Source organism: Arachis duranensis, chromosome 2 (assembly GCF_000817695.3).
Source record: "Arachis duranensis cultivar V14167 chromosome 2, aradu.V14167.gnm2.J7QH, whole genome shotgun sequence".
Lineage (NCBI taxonomy): Eukaryota > Viridiplantae > Streptophyta > Magnoliopsida > Fabales > Fabaceae > Arachis > Arachis duranensis.
The window spans coordinates 90375706-90390861 of record NC_029773.3 but is presented as its reverse complement, the minus strand read 5'-3'; the positions used below and the strand labels follow the sequence as shown (position 1 = coordinate 90390861).

At 35.3% G+C, this 15156-nt stretch overlaps 3 protein-coding genes across 5 annotated transcripts; 2 read left to right on the top strand and 1 right to left on the bottom strand.

Annotated features, from left to right (window-relative positions):
• Window positions 1-1185: 1185 nt before the first annotated feature.
• LOC107475967 (gamma-tubulin complex component 4 homolog) lies at window positions 1186-7381 on the top strand. 2 transcript variants are annotated; one of them, XM_016095677.3, is made up of 16 exons: window positions 1186-1577; window positions 1707-2004; window positions 2094-2230; window positions 2565-2663; window positions 2843-2963; window positions 3193-3459; window positions 3678-3758; window positions 3849-3932; window positions 4138-4224; window positions 4343-4398; window positions 4478-4660; window positions 5132-5357; window positions 5797-5885; window positions 6151-6304; window positions 6582-6704; window positions 6929-7381. In XM_016095677.3, exons 1-16 carry the CDS (start codon window positions 1420-1422, stop codon window positions 6995-6997), a joined length of 2232 nt encoding a protein of 743 aa, XP_015951163.1. In that variant the 5' UTR covers window positions 1186-1419; the 3' UTR covers window positions 6998-7381. The 2 variants fall into 2 exon arrangements, with proteins under 2 accessions (XP_015951163.1, XP_020991731.1); XM_021136072.2 differs by lacking the exons at window positions 1186-1577; window positions 1707-2004 and having other exon boundaries at window positions 2560-2663.
• Window positions 7382-7456: 75 nt separating this feature from the next.
• Window positions 7457-10314, bottom strand: LOC107475970 (O-methyltransferase 1, chloroplastic). 2 transcript variants are annotated; one of them, XM_052257010.1, is made up of 7 exons: window positions 10010-10314; window positions 9549-9700; window positions 9341-9461; window positions 8813-8937; window positions 8561-8689; window positions 8289-8453; window positions 7457-7733 (listed from the first exon to the last, which is right to left on the bottom strand). In XM_052257010.1, the coding sequence occupies exons 1-7, from the start codon at window positions 10212-10214 to the stop codon at window positions 7662-7664; spliced, it is 969 nt and encodes a 322-aa protein (XP_052112970.1). In that variant the 5' UTR covers window positions 10215-10314; the 3' UTR covers window positions 7457-7661. The 2 variants fall into 2 exon arrangements, with proteins under 2 accessions (XP_052112970.1, XP_052112969.1); XM_052257009.1 differs by lacking the exon at window positions 7457-7733 and adding an exon at window positions 7741-7864.
• A 1674-nt stretch (window positions 10315-11988) lies between these two features.
• LOC107475964 (blue-light photoreceptor PHR2) lies at window positions 11989-15156 on the top strand (the record flags this gene model as incomplete). The annotated part of the gene is given in 4 exon segments (XM_016095675.3): window positions 11989-13237; window positions 14027-14256; window positions 14350-14451; window positions 14994-15156. Coding segments are annotated over 4 exon segments (1449 nt in total). The 5' UTR covers window positions 11989-12202.

Below are 15156 nucleotides of genomic sequence, written 5' to 3'. Positions count from 1 at the left end.
TTCTCGGTTGGAGATATTTTAGATTTCCATTTTCCCTCTCTGCTACATGTAATCAGTTGATTCTTAATCTCGTTTCCCTTCCTATTTGTGCACCGAACTCTTGTAGAGAAACCTGCAGCCTTGGCGTAGTTCCTGTAAAATTTTCCGGCATCTTCAAGGGTGGTAAAGGTCATTCCGACCTTCGGAACAAGCTCGTCATCAACAGCCGAGAGAGGCTGCACAATACACCGTGTCAGAACTGTGAATACACCCATAGATATGATACAAATACACCCAATCATGTCTAATATGATACACCCGAACCGAAACAACTCAACTACAGAATGACCTTTAAAGCCATAAACTGTCAATACACAGGCTGCAGAATACACCATGTCAAAAACTAAAAACACACCCAATCATGTCTGATATAATACACCTGAACAACAACAACTCAATTAAAAATAACAAAAAACCAGTAAAGTGTATATACACCCACACTTCTAGCTAAAATACACCCAAAGAAGAATTGATCTACACTCGAGCGTCTGCTATAAATTCCAGGTAATTAAACAATGTTGAGCAATTTTTAAACTACACAATGCTATACAAATTACTGTAAATCAAACCTCAGGAACTTCATTAGATTCAAATTCATAATCCACATCGCCTGGATTCAGCACAGAATCTGAGCTTGAAGGATCCATTATCTTCAAAACGAGTTCAAACTTTGATTTCAGAAAACAACAAATCAAAAGAGAAAACGAAGCTCGAGTTGCAGAGAGAGAAAAAGATAACGTAAACGAAGAACATACCAGTGAGAAAAGGAGAGGAAAAGATCGATGGAGAAGAATGAGGGAAGACGCGCGAGAAGAAGAACAACCAAATCTCAAAATAACGAAAACGAAGAAGGAAACAAATATTTTAAATTTGGAAGTTAGATATACGCGGGATATTATATAGCGCGTGTAATCAACGTACGTGGAGGAGCGCGTATTTTAAATTTATTGTTTAAAATACCCAAACAAATCTTATTATCTATTTATAAAAAATGTTAAAAAATAATTTTTTAATACAGATGATTATTTTAAAAAATTTACAGTAAAATATAAAAGGCAATCTCTTTAGTAAAAAGTTAATTTTTTTAAACCAAAATAATCACTTTTATTCTTTGTTTCTTTATTTTTAATTTTATTTTCTCCGAGCGGTTTGGAAGAAAAATGAGCGTAGCAAAGGAAGCAAAGCCTGCAACTTTCACTTTGGAGTTTGGACTCTCTCTTCCAACTTTCTTCTCAGCTGCACCAACCACAATTTCTAATCACTCTCAATTCTCATTGTTAATCACTAACACCATTAACGATTTACAATCCCTCACAAAATTCACATCAACAGTTACCACAATCCATAGCTACATTTTGCGCCAAAACCTCGCATTTTCAAATGCTGCACGAGCTTCTGATGGCGTTGCTGGGCTACACCGGCGACTTGATCGTCGACCGCCGTGAGGAGAACCACCTCCTCTCCGACCAAACCCCAATTTCCGACGAATGCACCTTCACTCTCGCTCCCGATATCTCCTTCATCGACCCTAGCGACAGGTTCTGCTTTCTCTCTCTACCCCGAAAGTTCAAATCTTTTCCCAAACCCCATTAAACCTTCTAACAATTGAGACTTGTTGAGCTGTGACACTGCACTTAGGGATTGGAATTGATTGTGTGTTGTTTCAGGCAGCTTATTGAGAAGATCATTGCATTGGGATTTTATTATAGGGAGCTTGATCGATTCACATGCAAGTCTAGAAATTTAAGCTGGATTAGGTCTTCAACTGCATATTCGAATGCAAAACCTTTGGGGAATGTTTCTGATGTGTCGAAAGTAGAAAAGCCTAGTGTTTATCGCAGGGCACTAGCCAATGGAATTGTTGAGGTTCTCTCGATTTATAGGTCAGCTGTTCTGCATATTGAACAGTTGTTGTTATCTGAAACCAAGCCAATCTTGGCTACGGTCACTCAAGGCCTTAATAAGGTGGAGTTCGTTTAGTTTTTCATTTGTTCTCTTGTTGATGCAGGGCTTTCTTTCTTATGGTGACTTTGTTTTTCGGATGTGCTTTTCAGTTTTTTACCATCTTGCCACCTCTGTATGAGCTCATACTAAAGATTGAACGTGATGACATTCGAGGAGGTCAGCTTCTTAATCTTCTTTATAAAAGATGCCACTGTGGAGTCCCTGAACTGCAGACATGCATGCAAAGGTATATGGTTCTTTTCTCACAATATTCTTGTTATTGGTAAGATGCATGCTATGTCATTTCCAGCTATATGTTCTGTATAAAATTTGGGTTTGTACAAGTCAATAAAATATTCACATATTTAACTTGTAAATATGTTAGGTTTAGTAATTGGTACAGTATATAATGTAGACAAATCATTGGAGTGAAGGGAAAATTATCAAAGGGTATTGTGTTGCATTTTAGTGATGTTTTATTTTATTATGGTTTTCGAAAAACGAAGCTCTTTGTATTGACTTTGATCTCGCTTCCTGCTAATTAGTTGACCTTTTTGCGGTTATTGTTTTTCAAAGCTTAGGCTTCTTTGGCATGCACATCAGGTGATGTATAATCAACTTGCTTCATGGATGGTTTATGGAATTCTTCAAGACCAGCATGGAGAGTTTTTCATTAGGAGGTAAAGCAATATTTTAGCTAGTATACTGTTGATATCCATGTATATGTCTCTTCAATTCTTTTAAAACTTTGCAGTTGTTTGGATAACGTTGAAGATTTCTGATTTCTTAGTCTCTGAGATCTGATATTTTCAATTACTTTGCAAATTATATACTTGACCTTATTCATTCTACACTTTAGGCAAGAAGATAGAGAGGTAGAGAATAGCTCATCTAATTCAGACATCTCTGACAAGTTGGCACGCATGTCAACTAATGATGCATCTCTATCTGATTGGCACTTGGGCTTTCATCCTTATTGGGTAATTAATCTAATTCTAATTCCTGACATATGATGCAGTGTGTTTGTTTCAGATGAAAATTGTTCTAGTTGTTAATATATTGTGGAGTTGATTTTGCTTTTACTTTAAAGTGGCAGGATACGAAGGTTCATACAAATAAATTTCATAAATTTTCCAATACATGGACTTTATTTTTGAAACTCATGAGTTAATGAACTTTGCCAATTTATTTATACTTTTTATTTTGCAGGATATGCTGCCAGAGTATATACCTATGCATGTTGCAGAATCAATTCTTTTTGCTGGTAAAGCTGTTAGGGTTCTACGGAATCCTAGTCCTTCCTTCCAGTCTGGGGATACTGTGAATCCTCAAATACCAAAAAGCTTTCAGAAAATACATGGATTAGCAGGGCGTTTTCATTTTCAGAGGGAGCCCCTAATTAATTCAGGAATGGGAGAAGATTTACTTCCACAAAATGAGTCGGATAAGATTGAAGCAATGCTCCTCGACCTAAAGGTTTCCGTCTCCTAACCTATCAGTTAACTGTATTCTTTATACTAATTTTGTTATTTTATTGCCTTCTATTACACGTTCGTTGGGTTGTTGGTGAACTTGTATAGTTCGGTTTACTTTGACAATGCTAACTGATTGATGGATTATGCCTTCTGATATGGATTCTCTTGCCCATTTTCCAACTAGGCTTAAGTTGCAAACTCATAGTTAGTTTTCCACAGGAATCGTCTGAATTTCATAAAAGATCATTTGAATGTGCTGTGGACTCTATTCAGGCTATTGCAGCCAGTCGTCTCTGGCAGGTGCTTAACATCATATTTCAGTTCATATGCTCATTAGTATTTGGTGCATTTGCATTCTACACCATTCATGTTGATTCTCTCTGTCCACAGCTTGTGGTTGTACGAGCTGACTTGAATGGTCACTTGAAGGCCCTGAAAGACTATTTTCTTTTGGCAAAAGGAGATTTCTTCCAGGTATAGTATGAAAAGTTATCTATACTACTAACATTTTTCTGCAGACTTGTGTTAATTCTTATTTTTTATTGATCTTTTTTATTTTTTGTATGAGGATCTATTGTCCTCCTTGCCTTTTGTAATAACCTTTTTCTAATTACTAATATTTTGTCTTTTATGAAAAAAATACTGACATTTTTTATACATGCATCATTTTCTGTGCTAGTGTTTCCTCGAGGAAAGTCGCCAGCTAATGCGTTTGCCACCTCGGCAATCAACTGCTGAAGCTGATCTTATGGTGCCATTTCAGCTGGTCAGTTAAATTTTGCATATGATCTCTACTTCTTAACGTGGTTCAACCTTTAACTATTTAAGCTTGTTCATGTTTTAACTACATCAATGAAAGCTGATTCCAATTCCTTGAAATGCAGGCTGCGTTAAAAACTATTGGTGAAGAAGATAAATATTTCTCTAAAGTATCCTTGCGGTAAGGTTCTGCCGTCATTTTTAGTTCTTCCGTTTAAGTTAGCTTGGAGCTGTTATGAAATGTGCTTTCCCTCTTCTAGGATGCCATCTTATGGAATCACGGTTAGACCTTCCCCATTAGATGTATCAAGGGCAAACACTTCAGCAGATGGAAGCTCTGGTGCTTCTTCAGAAATGTCACTTGATGGTTGGGATGGTCTTGCCCTTGAGTATTCTGTTGATTGGCCTTTGCATTTGTTCTTTACTCAAGAAGTCCTCTCTAAGTAAGGTTTTACTCCTATAATATTGATATTAATGGTGGATTCTTTCCTCTTCCTGTCCTGCTTAGATATACTCGATGTGATTGAATTCCCTTCTGAAATGATAAATGTAGAAATTGTTATGGCCTCATAGATGCAAACCGTGTCATCAAGGCATATAGGAGATGTTGAATACCTTAAAGGGACCATTGGTTTAGGAGAGACATCTTTTGTAGAGGATATATCTTGTGAGAGATCATTGGTTATTAATTATGAATAAATCTTGACTATGGTCTTATTTTTAGTTTAAATGGTCAAGATTAATGAGTTCTTAAAATAAAATTAAAAAAGTCAAATGACTTTGTCTGTTAATTTTGATCATCTATGTGAGACTCAATAATCCTGTTCTCGTATTGGGACAATAATGTGACATTACATGGCTTAATAAAACATGATATTTTTCAATAGGTCACTAAATTTTGGCACGATTAACAGATATCTTAGAGTTTTCCAATACTTACTGCGGCTCAAACGAACACAAATGGAGTTGGAGAAACTGTGGGCATCTGTAATGCATCAATATCACCGTGATTTTGCCAAACGCAAAAAGGATCGATCTAAGAGCCCAACAGCACAGCAGAAATCTCAGCGATCTCGACCAATGTGGCGTGTTAGAGAACATATGGCATTCTTGATCAGAAATCTCCAATTTTATATTCAGGTTGTTCTACATGACTTGATATTTATGTTAGAATTTTAGATGACTGCGATAATCATTGTTAGAAGTTGTTGTGTGATCTATTACACTAGTTCAGTGCTGTTGTGCTAATTATATACTTGTGCACTTAATAACTTACTTAAAATGCTTCATATGAGCAGAAATGGAACAAATGGTGATCAACAGATCTTGTTCAATTTATGTTCTTTTCATCTCTGTATATTTCATTTTTGCGCATATTTGTTCAATATATTTTCAAATTTTGATGTCATTTCAAAGTTGTATGGTTTTTCTACTGCTTGGGTTAGCATGAGTGATTTTTAAATGTAAATGTAAATCATTAGTTGTACAGATACTTCTGTTGTATTGATAAAGAAGGCGGAGCACTGGAAAAACAAAAAAAATCCTATTTCATGTTTATAACCTCTGCTTTCCTTTGCAGGTGGATGTAATAGAGTCTCAATGGAATATCTTACAAACACATATCCAAGACTCTCATGACTTTACAGAACTTGTGGGATTTCATCAAGAGTAATAATTTCTCAATTGCATGCTTTAAATTTTTCACATCTTATAGGTTGACGTAAACTTGTATGATTACCAAACTATTTAACGTGCAAAATTATTGTGTCATAAATGTATTCATTTGAATTAAATATGGCTTGTTGTTGACCATCAAATAACTAAGTATTACCAAATTTAAGGTTGCTATTTTTATTCCTTATGGGATATTTTCCCCCCTTCTAAATATTGCTTATTACAGCATCCTTAATACATTATTTTATGTCTCCTACAGGTATCTATTAGCCTTAATTTCACAAACGTTCTTGGACATTGGTTCTGTGTCAAGGATACTGGATAGCATCATGAAGCTCTGCCTACAATTCTGCTGGAATCTTGAGAACCAAGATCATTGTTCAAATACTGTGGAACTGGAACACATAGCTGAGGTAATTGTGCATCACTGATCTTGTCAAATAACTCCACAATGAGTATAGCCATTATTCTCTCATACCAGTTATATATTTATTAGAGGTATGTCTGAAAATTTTTAGGTAAAGAAGAAATTAATACATAACAACAATTAAGCCGTTGACCGCTCTAGTTGAGATTGGTTATATGGATCATACACTTTGTGTCCTAAATCATTGTCCCAGTTAACTCGACCTTTTATTATTAAACCATTGTCTTCAATTTATATTCTTATGTTTGCTTTAACTTCTATAGGAATTCAACAAGAAATCAAATTCCTTGTACACTATACTGCGCAGCAGCAGGCTTGCTGGGAGTCAGCGAGCTCCATTCTTAAGACGTTTTCTCTTGCGGTTAAATCTGAATTCCTTCTTCGAGGTAAATCAGTCAGATAGATACTTGATGTATATCTAGTTTCCTTTCCTATTCTCTGTTTTTTTTTATTTCTTGTTTTCAGTCTTTAATACAGAAGTGCTTCCTTGTTTTAATCTGTTTTTTTGTTTCTAAGATTATGTGAAAGAAATTACAAAAACAAGAAAATCCTCTGACTTAATTGTTTTGATCATTTTTCTTAATCGAGCTCTTGTTTTGTCCCTTAACAGGCAACTGCAAGGGGAGTTCTGAATGTTGTCAGACCACGGCCATCGCTTCCTGTTTTGAATCAACAGTAGTATCTTTCCACTGCAACTTCAAAGTTCTTCTGTTGTTTTTATAGGGGTATTGACATGTGACCTTCGGTTGAGTACATTTGCATTATTCATCCGCCGCACCTTGTTTCGAGGATGAGTTTTGGACTGTTGAGTGTTGACAATCAAGTTGCTATCTGCTGGCCATTTCCATTTGACCATCTTGCAACTGCCCTTTTGAAATTCCACTTCATTACTAGCTCATTGATTTATTTTATTGTAAATACAATTCAGTTTGGTGGTTTCATGCGTGTGCTTCTTAGATGGTAGGTGGATATTTTGTTGTCTTAGTGTGAGAGCTATGAGCAGTGATTGGTGTATATAGTGTCACGTTTCTTTTTTTAACTTATTTTAAGGTTTATTGAAGTTTCTGTTATTTTTCACTAGAGATACTTTATTAACAACTTTATTCTCACTCTTAATGTTCTGTGAGCGTCTAGTAAATTTTCATGGAAATTGCCATTTTTCATTTGCCTAGCCAAGGATCACATTAAATCAAATTGACTCTTTTTACAAGTTTGCATAATGAAGGTTATTCACTGAGCAAACTGGCACTTGGTAGTTGATAATTTGAATCTGCTCAATCAAATTATAAACTTACAATTATGCATGCAAACTTCCAACACTATAGGAATATATCTAATTACTTCTATAGCTCTTCAAAGCCTTCTTCATCCCCTTCATCCTCTACCCTTTGGAATTGTCTTCTCCATGCTTCCATCTGCCAGAATATCAATGCCTTATAGTCACTTGAGTTTTACAATGCCAATTGTAACTTCAATACAATATGAAATGAAAATTGGTATCATATAAAAAAGCTTGATCTCTGTAGAAACCATCCATCATTGATGTCTTCTCTTGACCAAAAACCATATAGATGTGAAGAATAGGGTAAATTAGATTTCACTATTCGGAGTTACATGATATTATACACGACACATCTCTTGGCAAAATATCAAAAACATGAAAAAAATTGGGTAATAATAATAATAATAATAATAATAATAGATAAGATTTTTTTTTAATTTCTTAAAAATATTTTACTTAATTTTTAAGTTTTGCCAAATAATCAAAGTTGCTGACATGACATCATTAGAGGATAAAACATGGCTTAAACTCAATGCAAAAGATGCTAGTATCAACTTTTATATAATAAAAATAAATAGATAAATAGATGTTATTTAACAGAAATCTTAAGAGAAGTTAGTGTATAATTTTACCAAGAAGGAGTTAGGCCAAGGAAAGACAAATTTGTAGTGAAGAGAAGATGTCTCACCTGATCATCTGAAAGTCGCAGTTGTTCAGCAACAAACAGCTTGTTACTGTAATGTGCTGAACCAAATTCTTCTTTTGAACTTTCAGAAACTCCTTTATGATTAATCATTTCGACACGAAAGCCGTTGCTCATGAATAGTTTATTCAGCCATGGCTTTGTGTTGGACTGTCCAAGGCATCAGCAGAAAAAAGCTTGTTTACTTAGAAAATTTGGTACATGCATAATGCATCTTAACGTAACTCAATTTACTTGAAAATTAATAGCAAACTAACCTTGATATCTGTTTCTGCATCAGATAAAAATGTAGGCAACTCTCCCAGAAAAAAGCTTCCCTCCATGGCCAAACTGCTTAACATTGACAAAACTTCTTCAAAATTTGCCAATGTCATCATAGGAAACCCCTGCAGGAATAAACTCTAATGAGTAACATTATTTGAATTCCTCTTTTTTCTTTCTTTCATAATTTGCCAACTTTGTTTGAGTTCAACTGTTTATCAATATGAAAGAATTATAAACTTAATCACCTGCATAGCCCATATACTTGGCCTACTACCATTGTATCCTCTAAGTTGCAAATTTTGCTTTATGTCAGATGATTCCAAAGGAATATGATAGAATAAGCTACCTTTGGGAACCTTAGCCCCAGCACCTGAATCAAAAGAAAGAAACACAATTAGGTATCTATAACTTCATAATTTTTCTTCCCCTGAAACATGTTCACAGTTTTCACAGATTTTCGGTTGGTAGTTGGTATCATATAAGTCTTTGATTTGGTTGAAAAACCATGTAACATACACTTGTTTTCTGGTATAAACATAAAAATGTAACTCACTTCACTCTAAGGTGGTATATATCTTGATTCCTTAACCAGAGAGGTCTTGAATTTGAGCCCTAAGAATCGACTGGCCTAGATGCCAGATGCCAGATGCCAGTGATTACATAATCACATAGGTTTTCCCACTCTGATCATAGTCACTATGATTAAAAGATATTTAATTTTGACCAATAACACATGCTTAAAAAATCACAGTAACTTGATGAACCATTGTCACCTTCAAGCTTCTCAGCTGCTATTTGAAATATCCTTTCCGGTGATATGTCGAATATTATGGTTGAAGCAGGCCACTGAAGTCTGTACGGCCGCGTATCCATGCCATCGGTTAACAAAACAACCTGCAATTAGAGGAACCTTATCAAACTATCAGAATACATGAAAAGAAGCACAAATTTATGTCATATGTAAATGCAATCAACTAGTACCTGCTTAACTCCATCAATAAGATTCACTGTATGAAGCAATTTATCATCAATGAACTTAGTTGCAAGGCAATAGGGATTCAAATCCTGCAACTTTTCCTTGTGAAAATTTTGAGGGACAAGACATGAAGCATACTGGTCCACAAATAAAGGGTCTGCACGTGTGAAGAAGAGTTACTATGAGTGTTGCTCTTATTTACAACAAGGCACACAAAAGTACATAACATTAATTAGCACTATTTTTTTATACAATTTGTTACTGTCTTGTATCAATATTTTTGGATACAATTTGTACCAAGAAGTAACAATGAAATAAAGAGAGTATTATTTACACAATTCATATCTTAAGATAATAGCTTGAAACTAAGGAACCTTAAGCACACAATGAATATACAAAATAGTGAACTCCAAATGCTTGATAAAATGTGTCAGAGAGAAAAAAGGAACTATGATGTAGTGTTTGCCTGGCCTTAGAGTTTCCTGAGAACGAAGAAAAGCAGAGGTAGTTGCTGAAAGGAGTAAAGGGTCATTATTGTTAGTGCTGTCATTGTTGAGATTCACTGCAGAAACACAGAATGTTCTCTTGGAGTTGCATCTCAGTGGCATAAGATGAAAGTTCATGTTCATGTTAACACAATCAACAATGGCAGGTACATGTATAAAAGCCATTAAGCTATGAAAATTTGTTGACTTTTTCACCTTAACTAGTTACTACTGACCATGACCTTGACCGTGTGTTAAATGTTATTTGTATGTGGTAGTTTCTTGTTTCTTGTAATGGATGAAGGAGAAGACTAAGGAGAAAACCTTGTCTTTGTGTGTAACAGTACACTATGGTAGCGTTTGGTTACTGAGACACAGACACTGAGACATAGACACAGTGGTACACGGTGACACATGTCTGCTGTTTGGTTTGGTGAGACACAGATTTTCGAAGGACACAGGAGGACATGGATGGACACGGAGACACTAAATTTGTGTACCTCCAATTTGGTGAGACACTGAGACACAACTTGTGAGACACTAATTTTTTACTCTTTTACCCTTATTGAGTTTTTAAAATTTGTCTTCTTATCTTCCCAAATCTTTTTTTTTCTCTTTCTCTTTTAGATTCTACAACTAAATTTACTTTTCTATTTTTTTTAAAAAAAATGTACATTTAATTTTTTTTATTTATTTAAAATTTGATTAATCTTTGATAAATTCTGAACTTTAATTTTTTATTTTTTTTCAAGAACAATTATATATTTAATATTTAAATGATAATTTAAGATGGTATTAGAAGAAATAAAAAATTATTAGAAGAAATAAAAATTTAATGGTGATGGCAAGCATTGTTTAGGATAATAGGTGTATTGTAATGGTGGTAAAACTTGTGGTTGAATGAAGGGTAATTTAGTCTTTTTAAAATATATGTGTCTTATTTCTTATTTTTGCCAAACACAATACATAGACACAAATATTTTATGTCCATATCTTTAATATCTGTGTCTCTGTGTCTATGTCTCATCAAATACATCAACCAAACGGAGCCTATTTGATGCAAACCAAAGATTAACCAAAGATTATGTTTCTAGTTCTGGCCCACTTACTAGATTTTCCTGTTTTTTACCAGAGAATGTGTTAATCTGGCTGTTAATTTTACAGAAATATTTGACCACATAGGAAAAAATAAAGTAAATTATGAATAAACCAAATAAAAATAAATTTTGTTTTATTTTATAACAATTATCATAACAAAATTTTTAATAAATTGAAGAAGAAGCACCAAATTTGGTTTAATATAGTGTTTTTTTTATAAAAATGATTTAAATTCACCAAAATGTTTGGTATCCTTTATGAAATGACTTATAAATTGTAACCTTTTATTCTGGTTAAATACATTTTAGCAAAAGCTTAATAAAACTTTTAGAAATTAGTATTACTAGTAAGGGATTAAAACTCTATCTATTTCTTTTCTTTTAGCATCATGCTAAACCTAGAAATCTTAGTATTAATATACAAAATTTTAATATATTATTTTCTATCAATCTCACAAGATGATTCAACTAGATGATATTGTACTCTTGCATAATAGTAGCAATAACAATAATAACAATAATAAATTATGCATGATTTATGGTTTGTGAGCATGGAAGACCATCTCTCTACATGGATGTGATTTAAAACATGAGTTTAGTGCTATTTTAAAAATGTAGAATAAACATGAACTTAAAAGTTCAATGTATTGCATTAGACCAAACGCTATTGAAAAGTTAGTAGAAAAAAAATAGAAATAAAAAAAGAAAGGTTAGGTGGCAAGTGGCAACCGTAACTTTGTGATCTCCAAGTCCTACTTTTACAAAAAGAAAGTCCCCAAGGAACAACCAATATAAAAACCCCCACAAATGATTATTACATTTACAAAATTCTTCACATTTGATATTTGCAAACAGAAATCTAAGCCTAAGTAAGGCCAAAAACAAAACAACTCAAAAAGAGAGAGTAATAGTTTGACACACTCTCTCACATTCACCTACTCCTAATCACTCCTAATCACACCATCATCCTCGAAACCCAACCCAACCCAGAAGCAGAGATAGGTAGGTACAAACATACATAAACCAAATAGCACCCCAAAATAGAGATAGCTTATCTTCAATCTCCAAACACCACCAATGGATTCCAACCACCAAATGCCACAACCACCACACAACACTGACCAAACTAATGAAAACCAAAACCAAAGCATAGTTCTTTCCGAAGAACACACCACTCAACAACAACCACCTCCACCACCACCATTTGCAGTGGCTTCACTATCCCTCTCTCTCTCCACCATCCTCCCAACCCATTTCTTCCTCCAACCAAAGACCCAAACTTTGTTCTCTCCCCAACAACCCAGTAAGCTCAAAGTCCCAACCCAAGCTTCTTCCCTCACCCACCTTTCTCTCTCTACACCAACCCCACTTTCTCTCTCCTCAAACTCCATTAACAACAAGCTTTCGTTCAAGTCAACAATCTCCCACAATCCACTCCAATCCCCTTTCCCTCTTCTCCCCCACCGCCCCTCTGACCCCTCAGGCGCCGCCGCACTCCGCCGCGCCGCCGTCGTGTGGTTCCGCAACGACCTACGCGTCCACGACAACGAAACCCTAAACACCGCACACAACGAATCACTCTCAATCTTACCTGTTTACTGCTTCGACCCTTCGGATTACGGCAAATCCTCTTCAGGGTTCGACAAGACCGGTCCTTTTCGCGCCAATTTCTTGATCCAATCGGTTTCGAATCTCAGGAAGAATCTTCAAGAACGTGGGTCGGATCTCGTTGTCAGGGTTGGGAAACCAGAAACGGTTTTAGTTGAGCTTGTTAAAGCCGTTGGTGCTGATGCTGTGTATATGCATAAAGAGGTTTCACATGATGAAGTTAAAACTGAGGAGAAGGTGGAGAAGGTTATGAAAGAGGAGAATGTTGAAGTGAAGTGCTTTTGGGGAAGCACATTGTACCATGTTGATGATTTGCCGTTTGGGTTGGAAGATATGCCTTCCAATTATGGAGGGTTTAGAGATAAGGTGAAAGGCTTGGATATTAGGAAGACTATTGAGGCTTTGGATCAGCTCAAAGGTCTGCCGAAGCGCGGCGATGTTGAGCCCGGCGATATTCCTACTTTGACTGACCTTGGCCTTAATCCAGCTGCTACAATGGCTCAGGTTTGTGTCTTTGGTTTGGTCTGGTTTATGATGATTTTGTGCTTTGATGCATACTTATATTCATATTTGTCTAGCATTATATTGAGTTATTGAGTAATGTAGTTAGTCTTTCGGTTGAATATTTTGGTTCTTATAAGATATGGAATTAATGCATTAGAGGAAAATGCTTAGGTAATACTTATTTTTTGTGGGAAGGTAGATGTTGCCTAAACGGTTAGTTATATGATCTGATGGAGGGTAGTCCAATACAATAGCTATAGGTGAAACCATTTAGGAATGTTCATATTTTAGTGTCTTGATTCAAGTGTTTGGACGGGATGTCCAGTGGCAAAGTAGGATGGATTAATTAATGTTGCGGTTATCCTTCGCCCGGTCCTGCCACTTCCCCCCCTACTAATAGATGTTGGACCATAAATGAATCTGTAATACTGCGTTCAATTTAATTCAGGCATCAGCATAAAGTAGTTCTAGATCTTCTCAAAGTGCTTTAGCCTTTAGTTGCTTTAAAAAACTTTGAATTCAAAATGTTTTATGGTTTTATACTAGGCAACTAATCATGTCTATATGAATCTGTCATGAAATGGATGAAAACAACTACCAACATAATATGTTTCCTGTTTATTGAGACCTAACTTGAATTCTTTAAGTTTTTACTTGACAAAATATCTCCTCTTTTCTCTTCTTTTCTATTGCCAAATTGTATTTGCCTTGACATTCTTCTGTTCCCTGGAGAAGGCGAATAGATTTTTGGTGAATCGTAATGATTGATTGTCATTGCTCATCATGTAGGAGGGGAAAGCAGCTGCTAATAATTCTATGGTTGGAGGGGAAACTGAAGCCCTACAAAGGCTCAAAAAATTTGCAGCTGAGTGTGAAGCTCAACCAAACAAAGGGATTAAAGATGGTGCACAAGATAGTATTTATGGTGCCAACTTCTCCTGCAAAATTTCTCCATGGTTGGCAATGGGATGCCTCTCTCCTCGTACAATGTTTGAGGAGCTAAAGAAAACTGCCAGCAGGTTCTATTTTAAATATTCTTTCATTTAATCATAATATCATTTTGTCACATATGCTTGGGATATACATTTACTGATGCCTTTTGCCACTAATAGAACCGTTGCTGCTTCATCAAATCGTAATGATGGTGGAAATGGCTCATCCAGCAATGGAACAAATTGGTTGATGTTTGAGTTGCTGTGGAGGGACTTCTTTAGGTAACGTTGTTTGCTCCTCTCTATTTTTTCCTTTGTTGATATTTTAACCTTGAACCCTGAACTTTCGGTGTGACAATTTAAAGTTTCATAATTTGGTATCTTCTTAGTAGAAAGTTATAAATTTGTGGCATAAGTGCTATTTTTTCCACACACACACAAAGGGTTATAATTTTTTTTAACTGTCTATCATGAAGTGTTCAACTAAACAGAAAGGAACAAAATTGTGGCATAACTGCTAATTTTTGCGATCTATCACAATAAACTATGAAACTAACCATTTCTGTTTTAAAGTTGCCACTAATTATTTCTTTGGAAGTTGTAGTCTCTCTCTCTCTCTCTCTCTCTCTCTCTCTCTCTCTCTCTTCCATTACCCCAAAAAGATGACTTACAGAATAAACTCTTTATCTGCTACACACAAGTTGGTGAGATATTTGTTAGCAAGCAAGAAAAAAAAGTATCAAAGAATACTTGTTTTTGACAATTAACATGGCTGTTAACTCAGAATGGTTTGCGAACTCCCAACTTTGGTTAATTTTTTCCAGGTTTATTACCAAGAAATATAGTACTCCAAAGAAACAGCAGGAAGCTACTCCAGTCACTGCTTGTACTGGTGCACTTGCTTAAGCTACAAGTTCAAATGGACATAATAAACTTTGTTTCATGATGTGGATTGCTTCCCTAAGCTGATGTTTCATTTTTGTAGTG